The sequence below is a fragment of the Etheostoma cragini genome, chromosome 8, assembly GCF_013103735.1.
Source record: "Etheostoma cragini isolate CJK2018 chromosome 8, CSU_Ecrag_1.0, whole genome shotgun sequence".
Classification (NCBI taxonomy): domain Eukaryota; kingdom Metazoa; phylum Chordata; class Actinopteri; order Perciformes; family Percidae; genus Etheostoma; species Etheostoma cragini.
In genome coordinates, this window is record NC_048414.1 from 7470990 (window position 1) to 7487772 (window position 16783).

General features: G+C 40.0%; 3 protein-coding genes across 11 annotated transcripts in view; 1 reads left to right on the forward strand and 2 right to left on the reverse strand.

Annotated features, from left to right (window-relative positions):
- The window catches only part of LOC117949542 (membrane-associated guanylate kinase, WW and PDZ domain-containing protein 2-like), a 69532-nt gene extending 63797 nt beyond the window's left edge, over nt 1-5735 (forward strand). For 2 of the 7 annotated variants that reach the window (XM_034879879.1, XM_034879882.1), the window contains exons 19-23: nt 219-438; nt 619-762; nt 1348-1486; nt 1858-1946; nt 2571-2878. In XM_034879879.1, the coding sequence (XP_034735770.1) occupies nt 219-438; nt 619-762; nt 1348-1486; nt 1858-1946; nt 2571-2627 (649 nt within the window). In that variant the 3' untranslated portion in view covers nt 2628-2878. Of the gene's footprint in view, nt 1-218; nt 439-618; nt 763-1347; nt 1487-1835; nt 1947-2570 lie in introns of all 7 variants that reach the window. The other 5 variants (XM_034879875.1, XM_034879876.1, XM_034879878.1 and 2 more) reach the window with 3 other exon arrangements.
- A 232-nt stretch (nt 5736-5967) lies between these two features.
- LOC117949580 (endoplasmic reticulum-Golgi intermediate compartment protein 2-like) lies at nt 5968-10080 on the reverse strand. Its single transcript, XM_034879954.1, has 13 exons — nt 9549-10080; nt 9314-9422; nt 9187-9233; nt 9042-9109; nt 8848-8888; nt 8653-8754; nt 8410-8502; nt 8288-8343; nt 8045-8143; nt 7834-7931; nt 7578-7740; nt 6788-6867; nt 5968-6647 (listed from the first exon to the last, which is right to left on the reverse strand). Exons 1-13 carry the CDS (start codon nt 9652-9654, stop codon nt 6582-6584), a joined length of 1128 nt encoding a protein of 375 aa, XP_034735845.1. The 5' UTR covers nt 9655-10080; the 3' UTR covers nt 5968-6581.
- A 4641-nt stretch (nt 10081-14721) lies between these two features.
- On the reverse strand, nt 14722-16173 carry kxd1 (KxDL motif containing 1). Of its 3 annotated transcripts, none has more exons than XM_034879973.1 (5): nt 15956-16173; nt 15561-15679; nt 15205-15357; nt 15070-15116; nt 14722-14981 (listed from the first exon to the last, which is right to left on the reverse strand). In XM_034879973.1, the coding sequence occupies exons 2-5, from the start codon at nt 15656-15658 to the stop codon at nt 14722-14724; spliced, it is 558 nt and encodes a 185-aa protein (XP_034735864.1). In that variant the 5' UTR covers nt 15659-15679; nt 15956-16173. The 3 variants fall into 3 exon arrangements, with proteins under 3 accessions (XP_034735864.1, XP_034735863.1, XP_034735865.1); XM_034879972.1 differs by having other exon boundaries at nt 16013-16139; XM_034879974.1 differs by having other exon boundaries at nt 15561-15693; nt 16013-16099.
- Nucleotides 16174-16783: the final 610 nt, after the last annotated feature.

The following is a 16783-nucleotide window of genomic DNA, read 5'->3' on the forward strand; positions in this document are numbered from 1 at the left end:
CAGAGCTGTGGATGTGTGCCCAGTTTACAAGTGGGAGCTTGATAAAAGTTTAAAAACAGAGAGTGATATTTACATCCCTTTTAGCCTCCTTAGGTGCACACGCTCAGTAGTCTTTTCAGTAAGACATCTCCTTATTTGCTATGCGTCTTCAAACCAATGCTCTCTTCATTGTGGTACAAACTTCTCCTTTGATTTTGTTGCTTTCTCTCTCCTCACAGGTCAGAGGTAAAAGCCAGACAGGATGTTAAACCTGACTTCCGCCATCCTCCATTCACTGATTACAGGCAACCTCCAGTAGACTATCGTCACCCACCGGTTACTGATTATCGACAGCCGCCGACGCTGGACTACAGACACCCGCCTGGTCTGCTGGATTTCAGACAGCATCCCGCAGCTGCACAGTTCCCTCTTGGGTTGCCTCCTGACTTCAGACCACAGGTAAAGCTAGACCAAGAACCATTTGCTCAAGTTTGCTCAACATTTAGTATGCATATTCATTTGTATGCAGTTATGCCACTACACTGTGGATCGAGTGTTGCTAGTCATTGTTTTCAGCTTAATAGTCATACACTGTTATTTTTGAGGGGATTTTTGCAAGTTGTTACGTTTTTTCTGCAGGACTATGATTACTTCACGGTGGAGCTGGAGAAAAGCGCAAAGGGTTTTGGCTTCAGTATCCGCGGGGGCAGAGAGTACAAGATGGACCTATTTGTGTTGCGCCTTGCTGAAGATGGTCCTGCTATACGTAATGGAAGGATGAGGGTAAGATGACAAAGTTGAAAAGCTCAATGGGTGATGATTGGAATTGCTGTCAGTGAAAAAATGTAGAACACAGACGTGTACTGAGAAGCAGCAAAATGCCAGTTTGTCCATCTTGATGTCCATATTACATTGTTTGTGTGATGTGGGACATGTTTATTTCACAGATTTTAAAGACAGTGTAAAATTGAAGACAACACGGATTTTTTGCCTTTCAAAAAAAGACAACACTGCTGTTGTTCTTCTTCAACATGTTTATTATAGATTGATAGATAGTTTTTATTATTATTATTATTAATAATATCTTTCAATCCTGTTGATTTCAATATTTATTTTACTGTCTGACCTATCTTCTTCATGGGACAGGAATGGCTTATAGGTTAGGAAAGGTGTAAAGCGAGTCACTATAAGTGCATGTCAACTCACTGACCCTCTGCTCACCCTCAACAACTCCTGTTGAGATGCACTTGAAGAACACACTTATAGCACTACCCACCAGCAGGAACAGTGGTTGTGTAAAAAAGTCAACTTTCCATGGATAACCAGAGGCTGGCAGAAATCGACTTATGCTATGTGTCTCTCCTCCAGGTAGGGGATCAAATCATAGAGATTAACGGAGACAGCACTCGGGACATGACTCACGCCCGCGCCATTGAACTCATCAAGGCGGGAGGCAGGCGAGTCAGGCTGCTACTAAAGCGAGGCACAGGACAGGTGCCAGAATATGGTGGGTTTTCCTTGCACTTAATGTCTAACTCTTTCCACTCGCTCTCCTTAGTCTCTGACCTGATCTCTTTCTCACTTTCATACATGGGATTCATTGTCTGAGGTCCAGCATTACTGTTTTTTAACCAGAATGGCTTTTTCCTGCAAATGCTGTGTTTTACTCAAGAACTTAACATGCATTAATATCTTTCTGCATTTTACTCCTTGCTCTGCAGTCTTCCACACTTTCATCTAAAAAAACTTGTCCTGATACAAAAAAAAACTATTCTAATCAAATAGTAGAATAACAACTTACTCTTTAGCCTTCGTGTGTTGTTACCCCTCTGCTTTAAGTCTAATGATTGGTATAGGCTTTTACTTGCCTTCCCTCAGGAATGGTTCCTTCCAACCTCTCCATGTGCATGAAAGGTGACACACTAAGCTCCCCCTATTTCTTCCTAATGGGCCACTCTAAAGACACGGTTTGTGAAAAACTGCATGTCTCTCTCTCCATTCTGAATAATCTGTGTGAAGCGTAGCTCTCAGCATGCAATCCTGTATGCATGATTATGAGTTTATGCATGGGAAAATAGAAGCTCTGCGTGTATCTATGTGTGTATGTGTGTGGGTGCTTCTGCGTATTATAGTAAGAGAGCAATATGGTTTGAAGTGACCCTCCAGATTAAATTGTATCATCCTGAAGAGGGTTGTGAAGTAGACTGTGTGAAATCAATCTGCTCAGGATCAGTCTGTCACAAAACTACAAAGATGGTAATTGTTTTCAAGCACTGAATAAATCCTGTCCCACACCACCCTTTAGGTGTAGAGGCTCACATGGCAAGGTGTGTGCCGCTCACACACATTTGACATTTGCATGCAACTTTGCCTTATATACAGTATGTACTGTGTGTGTGTGTGTGTGTGTGTGTGTGTGTGTGTGTGTATATATGTATATATATATAATGATGTGGTTGTGTTATTATGTGCTGTACATCTTTTTATTGCTCTGTTTTTTCCCCGTTCTCTCTGTGTGCATGTGCATGCTGCTTTGTGCCTTTTTGCTTTTATCTCTGTCCACCTGAGCCTGTTTCCTTCTTCCCTAACAGACTGTGCCAGCCCCTGGGATTCCTTTTCTACAGACCACTCTGCCCTGCAGGAAGTGACCCTTAAACACTACCCAAATCCATTACTCTCATCCCATCCAGCCTCAGCCCCAGACTCCCCTCATCAGCTCCCTCTGGAGGCCACAGCGTGCATGGCAGACAAAGCTCTACAGCTGACAGACCACAGCTCCATTAGAGGGGCTACAGGTGGCAGGTCCACCCATCAGAAGTGCATCATCAGGGGGCAGGGAACCCCTCAGGGGTGCGGAGAGGTGGACTGTGGACCAGGCGACAGACAGCCTCGGGCTTTGCCTCCCAAAGCTGTCCTGGGGAGGTCCATTGAAAGAAGAGAGAGGCAGAGGGATACTTGCTCCCCCTGCTGTGAGAGAAACGGCCTGCACACACAGGCAATGAACACTGTCTGGCCTTGGGACTCATATGTGAGTGAGAATTTGAATGGAGCCTCTCTCTACAGTGGAGATGGACATGTCAGCCTCCAGGAGAGGCTGGTGTCCAGAGGTTTGTTCCCCAGAGAAGATGAGAGGGCCAGTGGCCACAGTGGGCTCTGCTGCCCCTCTAAAACCATGGAAGATCCTTCTACGAGGAGTGCAGCAGCCTCCCCTGGGCCCTGGAACGTCCCTGGGTCTGAAAAGCTGCCTGGCACCCTGAGGTCCTGGACCTCCACAGTAAGCAGGTAGAATGGATCTTGCTGGTTTGAACCAGATCACACTGTCTGGCTCCTCATTCAGTTCACCATCCAAGTCTGAGAAAAGCTCTCCCTCACCCTCTCTCTTTGTGTCCTGTTTTCTTCTCCATCTACTTCTAAGATCATATTTTATGCCTCATTTGTTCTTATGAGATAATTATTACACCCACCACCTTAAAAAAGAGAGGAACTTTCACAGATATTGTAACATACAGTATAAAACTGATGGAGACTACACAATATGTAGACATTTTAGACCCTCAGATGCAACAGAAAATGTTCTGATTACAGATGGAGCAACAATGTCAGATTCTGAGTGGAGCTGTTCTTGCGACATGTACCTTTAACTGCTCAACCGTATATGGCTCAGATTGGTTAGTGCAACGTAACCTCAGATGGAACAAGATTCCTCGCTGGACGGAGACATATGTGCATCCAAGAGATTTACTTTTGCTCCAATTTCTCTGTGAAGTTGGAAGATCTGGGGAGGGAGGCAGTGACACAGACACTCCTGGAGGACATGGCACTGGTCCAAGTGACAGCCTGGTTAACCCGACATATGTTAGATCTCACATGCCTACCAATATATCATATACTGTAAATGTAAGGATGTGAAAAATATGTACATTTGGTAATCACAAAAACATACTTGTGTTTTTGAGGCAGTGTTGTAGTTAGATACATTGTAAAGAAAAGAGGAAAAACCCCACCAGGACAGTATTTTAGGATCACTATTTCCATGGCCTCGTCTATTACTACATATCAAAGACTGTGAAAGTCACCAAACCCAGACTGCTGAGGGAGGCAGCTGTCATGTGCGTGGATATAAACCACCATGTCTTTATACAGGGACTCATGTCTTTTAGAGTTAGAATATAGAGAGGATATCCTCTGTGGAGCAAGTACTCATGGGAGACAAAAAGAAAAGCTTTTTTTTCTCAAATTGAACTTTTAAATGACTAAAAAACAGTTGGCTTAGTAAGAACTCATAATTCTGTTCTGTACACAACTTGATCACAAGTCATCCATGCAGTCATTGTGCAGAGTTATAAGGCGTGTTGTATTCATTCAATGCTCAATGAAAGAATTTTGTCCAGTCTATATTTTCCATTTCTATGCCTTTTACTGTGCTAAGTGTACCACATCACTGTGGGAGAGGGGCATCGGTGTGGGGGCTAGAGGAGGCCGATGGTTATGAGGTGGGGCGGAGTGCCTTACTCAAACTAATGCAGTGCTGTTTGTTTTGGGAACTGGATGCAAAACAGATGTTAATGACCATGCACACAAATCAGCCTGGAGCCTGTTTTCTTCTGACTTAACACCAAGCAGTATATATACAGTCATCTTGATGCACTCTTATCAATGTCAATGATTGCCCTTGTCCCCTAGCGCTTAAATGGGGATACATTGTAGCCTGTAGCATTATATCCTCTTCTTAGAGTCATCTGGGAAAGTGGAGCTGTGAACATTTATCCAGACAGGGTTGTTATCACAGTGGACCGTAGTTTCTGTTGTTTCGGAAGAGTCTCATTTTGGCTTTATTTGTCTATTCTGTAAAGAAAACAAGTTAAGTTTGCATTGTTGCAAGCTGAACCAATGCTCGCGAAATCAAAACCCAAGACTTTAGATGATGTGTAAACACAAATGCATTGAAACGTGTTTGATCACAAAGTTTTTGATACGGGCAGAGTGGTGGCATGCTGCTATTAAACTGACGGAGATGAATACACTATTCTCCTGCAGTGCTCCATTTTGATATCATCTATTTCTCTCAATAATATGTTTGCTCTCATTAGAAATTAAATAACCAGAGCTTTTTGAGGACCGGAGGACCAGATGACTAAAATCACAATGCATTGTGACAACTTGACTGAACGCAGCACGATGACACATCCAAGCTGTACTTGTAAACTTGTATAGGTTTACTGGTTAACTGCTTTTTTGCAAGACAATGCACCTGCAGACTGGGATACTAGTATGACCTGAAAAGTTGAATCCAACTGTGTTCATGTGATAAACTGATTAGCGAGGAGCATGAGAACATGCCATTAGGCTGTAGAAATGTGTTTACTCTATGTACAAATATCAAAGTTTAGAAAAGGTGAAAGAGTATGTCATCCAGCTCTCTGTCTCCGTCCAGGCCATACCCCTGCCTGCTGTGAGTGATTTTGTATACAAAAACAAAAACTGCTTTATTGGAACTTGTGAAGGATGGCACGTTCATAAATTCCCATTGAGATCAACTATAACTGTGTAGTGTTAATTGTGTATTATTCACCTTGTACAGCTGTATTCCTACAAATATGGTTTACTGTATCATTGATACTGTAGTTTCAAAGACGTGAACTATTTTTATGAAATGCGACAGTACTGATATATTACATTTTGCTAAAAAACAAAAAACTTGTTTACTGAGATATTCTAAAATACTGTCAAATAAACTCTTGACATGGTGTAAAATATTCATTTGTAGAGATTGTGTTACTAACAATTACTACAGTGAGGCTTTCACAGGTTCCAGCTTCTCAGTTATTGTGCTGCCTTTCTCTTTTATCAATTTCCAAATTTATTCTTTTTGGAGGAATAAGTGGACAAAACAAGAAGTTTAAACACATAACCCTGGACGCATATTTTACAAATATTTTATGGACCAAACGACAAAGCAAAAAAATTAACATTAATAATGGGTCCTTATCAAGTTGAAAGTGGATTTTATTTAACAAATCAGCCTCATATTTGCACACAGGCACACTTTAATTTAAAACCCCTGCACACCCACACAGGTCTTTCCTTTATTGTGGCTGATTAGGCCTCTTTTCAGCTTGGGATTGAGCAGTGATATGCTGGAGTTTCTGAGGTCACCAAACTACATGAAAAAAATCAGAATCACAATTATCTGTTAAGACATGTATCTTTCAATTAGACTTACACATGCCCACATAACCCTGTTATGTAACGTGGGCATGCTAACACCAGGTACCATGTATTTAATGAAGTCAAATCCACAATAATGATGGAAATAATTAGGGTTTGGACTGCCGTTTAGTCCTCCTTGGATGGCACGTTGAAAGTGACAGATAATTACTGGCGGTATTGATTATGATCTTTCACAGATGGATAAAAAAAAAAGTCTGAATCCAACACACACCCCATAAAACTTTTTTTAAAAATGATACAAATATTTACAGACTTCTGAACAAAGCCGGTATTCCCTAATAAAACAACTTGTAAACATTTCCCAACGTCTCGTTACGGTCTAGTGGGTTAGGCAGAGATGGTGAGCTGACAGTCGGCTGCTGCTGAGCTCATTATTGAGCGTCATTTTCTGGGGGAATCATAGTCTCAGTGTTTGGCTGCTCATTCAGAGGAACCTCCTGAGAAAGGAAAAACAGGAAAAAAAAGAAGAAGAAAAAAATCACAGGAAAAAGTACAATTGTCATTATCCAAACAGCCTCGAGTTACATTTCAATTCAAAATGAATGGTTAAAGGTTAAAGTTCATGATAGTGGCTTACCTTAAGATGTTTGTAGATTCCCATTTGGAAACGGCAGCAAATAACATCAACCAAGAATCCTATCACACCATGGAGCATGCCTGCAAGTGAGAAAAAGGATCCAACTTACTCTAGCCAGGGTTTAGGTGAGGTGAAAATACCTCCAGACTTTAAAAGACAGAATGGCTACCCCTCACAAGCAGGATTATTCAGTTAAAATTTAAAACATGGACTTGCCAGTAGCTCTATCATAGTAGAGACAGTTAATGAAAATAAATTTGTAATCTCCTCCCATTATAGTTAAACATTGTGTGAGGAGACTTTGTAATTCAGTTTTTTTTTTAATGATTTGCTGGAGTAGATGACGAGATTAGAGAACAGTGAAATTGTCCTGCTTTACATGGTAAATGAATGGAGCTTTGGGCATACATAATGTCTAAGGAACATACATGTGGTGATGCCTGATTGTAGCCCATTAACAACATAGTGTTTAGATTGGGCTCCCAATTGCATTACTGAGCAAGCATAACATTAATTTGACAAAAGAATAAACAACTAAATGGTCCATGTGATGGATTACTTATATTTCCCACATCTTAAATCCCTGCAAGTAGATTTTCATACTAATCCACAATACATTCTAAGTTAAATATTACACAATGGTTGCCTTAAGGCCAGGAAAGCAACATTAGCAGCAACAATTTGGCAGTCAGCATTTAAAATAAGTGCTAAAACATGGTAAAGTTCCAGTGTGTTCCTTTAAAAATGCGTCAGGCACACTGCAAATGTGTGTCTGTGAGAGTTTATCTACCTGTTGTGGAGAAAATGCCTCCAATGATGCCACAGAGTCGAACAAGAAACTGCCAGAGAGGCATGTGCTGCTCGGTGACTTTGACCATTAGTGAGTTTATATCGTATTTCATAAAGATCCCTGAGACTCCATGACTGCCTGCAGCATGGTTTATCACTCGTTCCTGTAGAGCATGAAGAGGATTACAAACATATTCACCATGGCGTTACAAAGCATACTACACAAAAATACAACCTTGTGCAAAATGTAAACCTACCCGCTCAGTGACGGAGTACTGGTGTGTTTCTGCAGAAACCTTGTAGGTGTTCAGTTTGGTGGGCACAATGGTGATAAAGTACTGAAACATGTGGTTAGCTGGAGACAATAACCCGAAATATTTGTTAGCTCAGTGAAACAAAAGTGTTTATATCACTGAAAAGGATTAAGTTAGGATGAAAATGGATTTATGTTTGACAACACACACGTACATTCAGCAGAGACCTTCTCTGTGCCGTCCAGAGGGCTAATAATCCCAGGAACCACTTCTCCAAAGGACAGGTGGTCAATCCGGTGAGAGAAATTATAAGCTGTGACACAATCAAAACAGTAAATCAATATCAACACATAAGTCAACAACCACAAACTTAAATGATCTTTGCCATGTTACCCAAGTATGAGAACATACATAAAGTATGTTTGACAAAGTTTTGTCAAAAAGATAATGAACTTACTGTCATGGCTGACAAGTGCAGCTAGATGAGCATGGCCTCTGGGATGAGGGATGGACCTGTGCAGGAAAAAAAGGTCAGCCACAGCCAAATGTAAAGAGTTTTAAAGCTGTTTGGATACATACTTGCCAACAGTAATGTGGAAATTTCCTGCCACCTTGTTGACATACAGGTGTCCGTGTATCCTGCAGGCATTAAGGGTAGTGGGACTGTCCTCACTAAAGGGAAAATGAGCAACACAATGTGGAGGGAATAGGTTTATCACAATTATATGGAAGGTTCCAAATCTTCCTTGTTTGTCATGTAAGCATAGTTTCAACCATCACTCAATTCCTAACAGAAATGGGCTAATCTTGAGGACCCTGTACCTTTGAGGCTCAGCAGGAGGAGCTCCTTTCATTGCAGCCTTGAAAAGTACGTCCTGGAGAGCGTGCTCCACTCTCAGACGCTCCTGGATGTGCAGAAGTGTCCTAAAACAAAGAGGGACGGAGTAGCTAAGGATACAAAAATCAATTCAACGGACAAAAACATTTTACATTACAAGTTAAGCCGTTTAATCTTACATGTGCCATAATCTTCTCTCTGGGGAGAGCTCAAAGTTGACCTAAAATGTGACAAAACACAAATGTCATTCAAGCATCAATGAACGTTACTACTGTTACACAACGAAAATAAGATTTAACGCATTTTTTCCTATTTCCTTTTTAGAATTCAATAAATAAACTGTTGATTGCACACTGAAGGCGTTTATACTCACTGGTATATATTTTAAGCCATCAGAAGCAACCATGTTCTCTGCCAGATCCAGGACATCCGCACCTATATCTGCAATACAATTCAAAACATCCATGACATCTTTCTCAACCAAATATGAATGAGTGCTTTTCTAGATTTGTACTTACATTGGCATCTCATGGCCACTGTAATGTCAACATTTATCCTCAGCTTACTGTAAGTAAAGAGCAGATGCAGTTTGGAAACATACTAAGCAAAGACCGTTGGTTTAAGTGCAATAATTAGTCCTCTTACCTGCTAAAGTCCTTGTCCACCTCATACTCATACTTCATCCATGTGTCTCTGTACACAAAGAACTCCAGGAAGGCGAGGACAGCCATGAGAGTGAACGCTATCAGGGACACTGGAGAGAGTATCAAAATGAGCCTCTCTAAATTTAAAGTTACTCTTTCTAGCAGGCGTAACGTTCTGCATGTAGTAACTGCAGACTACATTTGGCTGTGTAGTATTTGTAGCTAGGTAATGTTACCTGTCCCACCGCTGGCTGTGGACTCCACATAGCTATCGGGAACTTTGGGAAACGCGTCCAACTCCTTTACCAGAGTCAGAGCCTTCTTCTTGGTCAGTCTCCTCATTTTAGGAGCAGCAGTGATGCAGCTTCAGGTGAGTCCCTCATAAAATGGTTCTTTTCTAGCAGCGAAGTACTGGCTGTTGGTTGTTTTGTGTTACGAAAGTCGAGCAACGTTTAACGTACAGTTTGTCTTCTTGTCTTCACGTTAAACATGACAGCAATTAGCACCAGAGCTAACAGTAGACCTCGGTGTTAGTTACCAAGATAGCCGGCTAAAACATGACTACGAGCGGCTGGTCTTGGTGAAAAAAGTCGTTATCGTACCGTCAGCTCAGTCCATGGTTAAAGTGCTTGCTTTCACAGTGAAACATAAAGAAATGCAAATGTAAGTTACATGGAGTAACGTTAACGCTAGCTAGTGTTAGTGTGTTGAGGACTAACCAACTAGCTAGCTGGCTACGGTCTGTCGTTGGTTTGATGGTTTGACCTCATTTTCTGAAATAAAAACTGCTTCTATCTGGATTTAGCGCCCTCTAACGGTAGAGTAGCAAACTGTTGACTGCCGCCATTAAAAAAGCAAGTTGGTTAAATGAAATGAGTAAAGTGAAAGGTTTGGTATAATATTACATAATCTGTGGCACAGCAATATAGCATAGGATGGAATAGAATAGAGCATCACAAATAACAGTATAAAAACAGTATGGGTATAATATAGAGCACAGTACAATGTGTACAAGGTATGTCTCAAAACATGTCAAGGCTTATATTTTATTTTTCCTTTTTATGCAAGGAAGCATGTTCTTCTAAGGTAGCCCACACACTGAGGCTGCAACATGATGTGAAACCCAAACAAAGGGATGTGTAAACGGGATGGACTGGGAAGACCCATAGACAGTTAAAGATAGGGAAGACCGCATACCAGCCCTTAAAGAATGATGGCTGGATGATTTATTTTTTTATTTTTTATTTAACCTTTATTTAACCAGGTAGGCCGTTAAGAACAGGTTCTCATTTGCAACTGCGACCTGGCCAAGAAAAGTATAAGCGTGCAAGACAACATACAGTTTTACATTCAATACAATACAAGAATACAGAATACAATAAGCTATATAAAGTGCAGAAATTGTATGACAACAATGGTGGAAAGAATAACAGTTGAGCATGCCAGAGCAGATGCATAGTGCAAAAGAGTATAAAGAGATATGATAGCAGGTGAAGATGTGCATCTATGCATCTATGAAAGGGTGCATTACAGAGGTTAGCAAAGCAGTGAATAAACAATGGAGAAAATCCTAGTCCTTATGGTACAATACATTTCCATATGGACTAAGAATTTCTCTTCATCCAGCCATCATTCCCTTAAGGGTTAGTATGGGGTGATGATATGCGGTATCATGTTCTTGTTCCAGTTACAGACTGATTATGAGGTTTTGGAGGCAGTCGGCAACAGGAAATCGTCTCCTTCCTCTCCTCCTCTTTTGACAAGAAGGTAAACCTTGTTTTTGTTTGCTGTGAATATTGCCTCAATTGTCAACTATGTTATGTTATTCAGTAAAGATGATGTAGAAGTCACTTGAGCCTCTGATCTGTGATGAACAAAGCACATTCAGCTTGCCAGAATGTCCTATGCTATGTCTACATTCTAAGGTAGTAACTATACCCTAAATGAGCAATGAAATAAGAAAATTACAGGTTAACATTTATCAAAATGAATAAACCCGTATTTCACAAAATCATGGATGAGAATGCACTGGACGCCAAAAAAAACATTATGTCGGCTGTAGGTAAAAATAGTAAATATCTTAAATTATTTTTTTTACATTTATAAGGCCATTAAAAAGATATTTATTTTATTCACTTCATTTAAAAAATTGCACATTAGTCTTCTTCAAACTTCCTTTGTTAGTTTCATTGGCTGGGCCAAAAGCAGGCTCAGATTTTTATTATAAGACAACATTATGGAAATGAGTCCTACAGAGAGACGCCTTGTTAAAACCTATTTATTTAAGACCTTTTTGTTTAACCAGAATCAGTTCTGAGATTGCTCACGCTAAATCCACAAGACTCGATTTATAAAAAACAATTCTTAGCGAGTATGGAGCCAACATTTTTTTCACATGTAAATCGGTAAACTATGTTTATTTCAACCAAAACTAGCAATCGTTGAAAAATTGGAAAGACAAACCAAAGCGGCTTTTCAAAGTTTTATTTAGTTTCTGTTGACTTTGACTGAAGTGTATTTTATAATGTATAATACAATACAATACCTCCTTAGAAATCCTTTACATAATGTTCTCAGAAACTATAATAACATTAATATAAGCCTGTCAATGGCAAAACAAGCACTTTTTTGAACATAAATGGAAGTTGCACAATTGCCCCAAAATTTACATTAGTTTCCGTTAAATGCAGTATTGATGTTTGTGAACGTGCTTAATTGCTTCCAGCACCACCTGTGATGCCATTTAGCAAGTCTGCCGTGAAGGGCGGTGCTCAACGTAGGTGCAGTCTAACGTCCATGTTAAGCACCGCCCAAAATGGCACACTGCAATAACGGGCTTTTCTCAATAGGTAGTATGAGAAACCTTTTTTTTTTTTTTTAACATCATAACATGTAAACCTATTCTAGTAGAGCCCAAGAGTACAAATATGATGCTAAAAATGAGTATAATACGGGCTTTAAAGTTGTTTGGCATCAAAGGAGAAATACATATTAATGTTGAAAATAAATATTCTTGTTTTGTAGATTTATATTTTATAATTTATTGATCTGACTATATCTAAGGCAGCTTCCTGCAGAGCTGTAATTCTGATTACATTATTTCATGCTTTGGGGCTATTGGAGCACAGTACCGCAGACTGAATTAAAAATAAAACATAAAACACATACATAAACATAAAACATTAAAATTACATTGTCTATAAATAAATAAAGGTTAAAAATGAATAAAATAAAGGAGAAAACTTCTGAAAATAAAGATTTTGTTGTAAGCCTTAGTTGCAGGAGGTCGTGGCAGCTCGCCGTTTCTTTCCTAGGATGAGGATCACAATGGGTGACTTCATAAGGCACCATTTCTGGTATTGTTTCTCCTTCTGTGGTGGAAAGGGAATGTGACAGACCAAAGCTCTTATGGAAGGCAGTGTTAAAGAAGACTCTACAGATTCATACAGCCAGTGAATTGGGAGATATATTTTCACGTTTTTTAAAACTATGTCTTATTCTGTAAGCATTGGCAGACCTATTTCATAGTCTGCTCTGCATGTGTTGCGCACCAATCTGGTGGAGATAGTACCACCTCAAAGAGAGGTACTTGAGCCAAAACCTTAAAACAACAGAAAATATATTTTACTGCCTTAAATAGCCCAGGGGATATGCTCATATGGTGGATATTTGTAAATGAATTAGTGTTGGCAAGTGTTTGCCTTGCTGGAGGAGCCTGGGCTGCCTGGTCCTCCATGACAACCTGTTCCTTATTGTGTACAGATGGAATATTACATGGCCCCATGGACAAATTTTGAGATGATCCCCTGGGCATAGACACCATATTATTATTTTAGCATATCTATTGCGTTGTAACAAACTGAACAAGACCTCAACATAGGCTACTCCATTAAATCTTAGCAGACAATCACTCCCTTTGAAGGTGTTTTTGTTTCTAGTGACATCCAAGTGAATGCTTAGATTTTTGGACCTTAGAGTTTTGAGAGGGTCTGTACCAGCCTACACCTTTCTAGTCATCTGGTTCCTTAATATAGTTTTATAAATTTTGCTATATCTCAATTCTATCTACTACTGAAGGAAAAAAAAAGGTTGTGTACACTGTAAATGTATACACTAAAATAACAGCTGTAACTCGCTTTATTATGTCAAGACACCTATTGTCAAATGTTTTTCCACATACGTGAGTCAAAGGCATTTTTCAAGACACAATCCTAAGTATCACTTTAAAAATATGACATAAATAACAAAGTACATTTTAATCTGGACTTCCTTTTTACACAAAAACTGCAGAGAGCAAGGAGTGGTTGGAGCCTAATCACTCAGCCTGGTTTCCAGCTCTCGTATCAAAGAGCCTGTGCCCTACTCTTGTGTCCTCTAAACGTTTGCTGAATCACTAACAACAAAACTTATCCCTGACTTCTCTGCAATGCAGGCGGCAACCAAAGAGAGAATTTCTTGGCAGGGATCCGGAAAGCATTGGCTTAAATGCTGCTGAAAACATTCACGAATGCATTAATAAAACATTTTACCTGGTTTTAACAGAGGCCCATAGAATAACAATGCTGCAAAACAGTACTATTGTAATGGTGTGAGAACAGTAGTAACTCTAACAATTATTTTTCAGATTGAAAACATCATTAACTTTTGTCTTTTAAGTAACCTAAATCATGAGGGATTATTACTTCAGCATTAGGTATGCACTGATCCAACTTTTTCAGTTCTGATACCAATACCTGGACTTGGGGGGAGGGGGCGCACACACACACGTCTGGCTATCTTTGTGGGGAGCAGTCATTGACATAATGCATTCCCTAGCCCCTTACCCTAACCTTAACCATCAAACCTAAATGCCTAACCTTATCCTAACCATAACCTAACTCTAACCCTAAAACCAAGTCTTATTCCTCAAAAAGCCCTTTAACGTTATGGGGACCAGCATTTTGTCCCCGCAAAGCTGTCAGGTCCCCATAAGTATACTGTATTCACAGTTTTTGGTCCCCACAAATGACACACACACACACACACACACACAATTGGCCCTCACTAACACAGATACCCCATCTACCGATTTGAGTCAGTATCGGATTGGCGTATCCCTATGCCCATCTCTTCACACAACAAAATGAAATATAATCACATAAGGAGTAAGGGATTTAGTTAAGGTTTACTACCAGTACTATAGATATACCTCCAAAGTGAGTTACTTTCCAACTTCAAGTATTATCGGCATTATTTTAATGCAGTGCAGGCATAGAACAAAAAAGCGTGCCAACAAAAATTCAGTGTCCTCATAGACAGTTCATAACCAGATCTAACATCTGTTTAGGTTGTGACACTCTTCCCAACAGATAGATGACTAGGACTATAAACTGACTTAATATATATATATATATATATATATGAAAAACTCTATTCTGCAGGTACAGAGTCCGGACCCTCATCCTGTAGGACAGCTGTCTCTAGGACATCGGAGGTGGGCGTGTCAGGCGGCTCTTGAGACAGATCTTCAGAGCATCGGCTCACTGTGGGTGAGATCACATCTGGACTTGTGTCACAGGACTCTGTGCTCTGCTCCGAGGTGGCTGTTGTAATTGTTGTGGGAGCACCAGGGGAAACTAGGTCAAACTCATCATCGTCGTCGTCCTCCAGGATGGGTGATTCATGGATATCTGCAAGAAAAACAGAGCGATCTTAGACTGATTTAATGAATTTGACTGTGGTTATAAAGTGATGAATGGAATGAAAATGCTAACTTACTGCTGAAAGCTTCTGGGTACTGCTTAGCAATCTTCCCTTTTAGTGTCCTGGAGAAGCAGAGGAGGCCAATAAACAGTGCGAGTGTGTGAGGCGAGTGTGTGTGCGCGCATTTGCATAGGGGGAGTAGCAACTTACCTGATCCTCCTGAAGACGCTGTCTAGATCTCTCTTCATCTCTACAAGGGTGCGAGTGTGGAGCAGGAACCGTTCGTTCATCTGCTGCAGTCGCACGTTAGACAGCCCGTTAAAGTTGATCAACATTTCATTGGTTTTCTCAAAGCGATCAAGCCTGTTTACACAATAATAATTCAGAAAACAAAAATTATCTTCAGGTGCCAGTTTACAAAGAACACGGCAGATATCCGTGTCACTGTCATATGCAATTGAACTGACTTACACCAAAAAGCACACGCATTTTATATTTAGTAGCTTAAAGTAGTAGAACAGCCAAATGAGGCCAAACAGACTATATGATAATAATATGGCACCTACATGTGTCTCTGAGCCTGAATGATGGCGTTCACATCCTCAGAGTTGACCATGCTCAACATCCTGTTGCAGAACACGCCAGATGCTGTGGGCTCCACCATCGTGAAATTAACACGAAAAAGCTGCAAATACGAAGCTTTATTTAGAAGTGCAAATAGGTCATACTATTTTCAACACCAACATCAGCATTGAAATCACGAGCCCATAAAGAAACCTTAATCCCGAAACTAATGTAAGTTATTCAGTGCCTATCATCATCTACATGGACGGTCAAACCCAACTGTAAAGTTTCTCTATGATATGTTTTAATACAGCACGTTGATTGACTTTATTAACAGCAGTACAGCGAGAGCCCCCGGTCGGCAGCAGGTCAGCAGGCTGCTCACCACTGATTTTACCGTAAACTTCTGCTGCGCTACAGTGACGAGCGAAGCAAAACAACTTAAATTAGCTACCTCAGCTCCCACGGTGGATGTCTGCGTCGAGCCCAGGCTGTTTGAATAGCGGATTTAAAACGACTTCTGCAGCCTAAAGGTGCATCTGATAGCCACCTATAGATGGCTGTAAAATAAAAACAAAGCGCTTCCGTGTTTTTTATGCTTCCGGTCATAGGATCACCGTTTCCGGTGTTTTTTCTTTCATGTTTAGTTTCTTCCTTTTTCTTTTCTTTATTTAAACCTGCGCAAAATACAAATTTTCAATATTAACTAATCCAATGTGGTGATCATAGACTGTATATATATTAATATTAACGGTCTATGGTGGTGATATCATTGTTTTTCTGATCTAGAATACATTATGAAAATAAAGACGAAAGGGTGGATGTTTCAAACTAAGGCTCATTAGATTGAAACAAATTAAAATCATCTAAATGTAGAGTGCATGCAATGCTACGTAAAAAGTTGTTGAACTCTTTCTACTTAAGTAGCCTATACATTTATTATAGAATAGTTTAAAAAAAAAAGTCTTTGGTATATTTTAACTTTGATTTATGAAAGTGGAACAGTCCATGGAGGCACATAAATTGTATATAATTATCCAATAAACAATCATCTGAGGTACAATTTTAAAAGGCTGCTTTGTTAGGTATAGGGGTATAAAGAATAGATGGATCAACTTATTTTTAACTCTGTTTACAAAAGGGTCAATCAGGTGCTTTGGATGTATTTCGACTGTGCTGCAAATATAATTGCAAATAATAATTTAATACTGCAATTGAACAAATG

Excerpts from the sequence above, each read along its gene's own strand:
- kxd1 (XM_034879973.1), bottom strand. The coding sequence starts at position 15,658 with ATGGTGGAGCCCACAGCATCTGGCGTGTTCTGCAACAGGATGTTGAGC. Across the intron at positions 15,358-15,560 it reads ATTCAGGCTCAGAGACACAT|GCTTGATCGCTTTGAGAAAA; the intron begins GTAGGTGCCATA and ends TTGTGTAAACAG. Across the intron at positions 15,117-15,204 it reads AGCGTCTTCAGGAGGATCAG|GACACTAAAAGGGAAGATTG; the intron begins GTAAGTTGCTAC and ends CTGCTTCTCCAG.
- LOC117949580 (XM_034879954.1), bottom strand. The coding sequence starts at position 9,654 with ATGAGGAGACTGACCAAGAAGAAGGCTCTGACTCTGGTAAAGGAGTTG. Across the intron at positions 8,755-8,847 it reads GAGAGAAGATTATGGCACAT|GACACTTCTGCACATCCAGG; the intron begins GTAAGATTAAAC and ends TCTTTGTTTTAG. Across the intron at positions 8,503-8,652 it reads CCTCCTGCTGAGCCTCAAAG|TGAGGACAGTCCCACTACCC; the intron begins GTACAGGGTCCT and ends TTTTCCCTTTAG.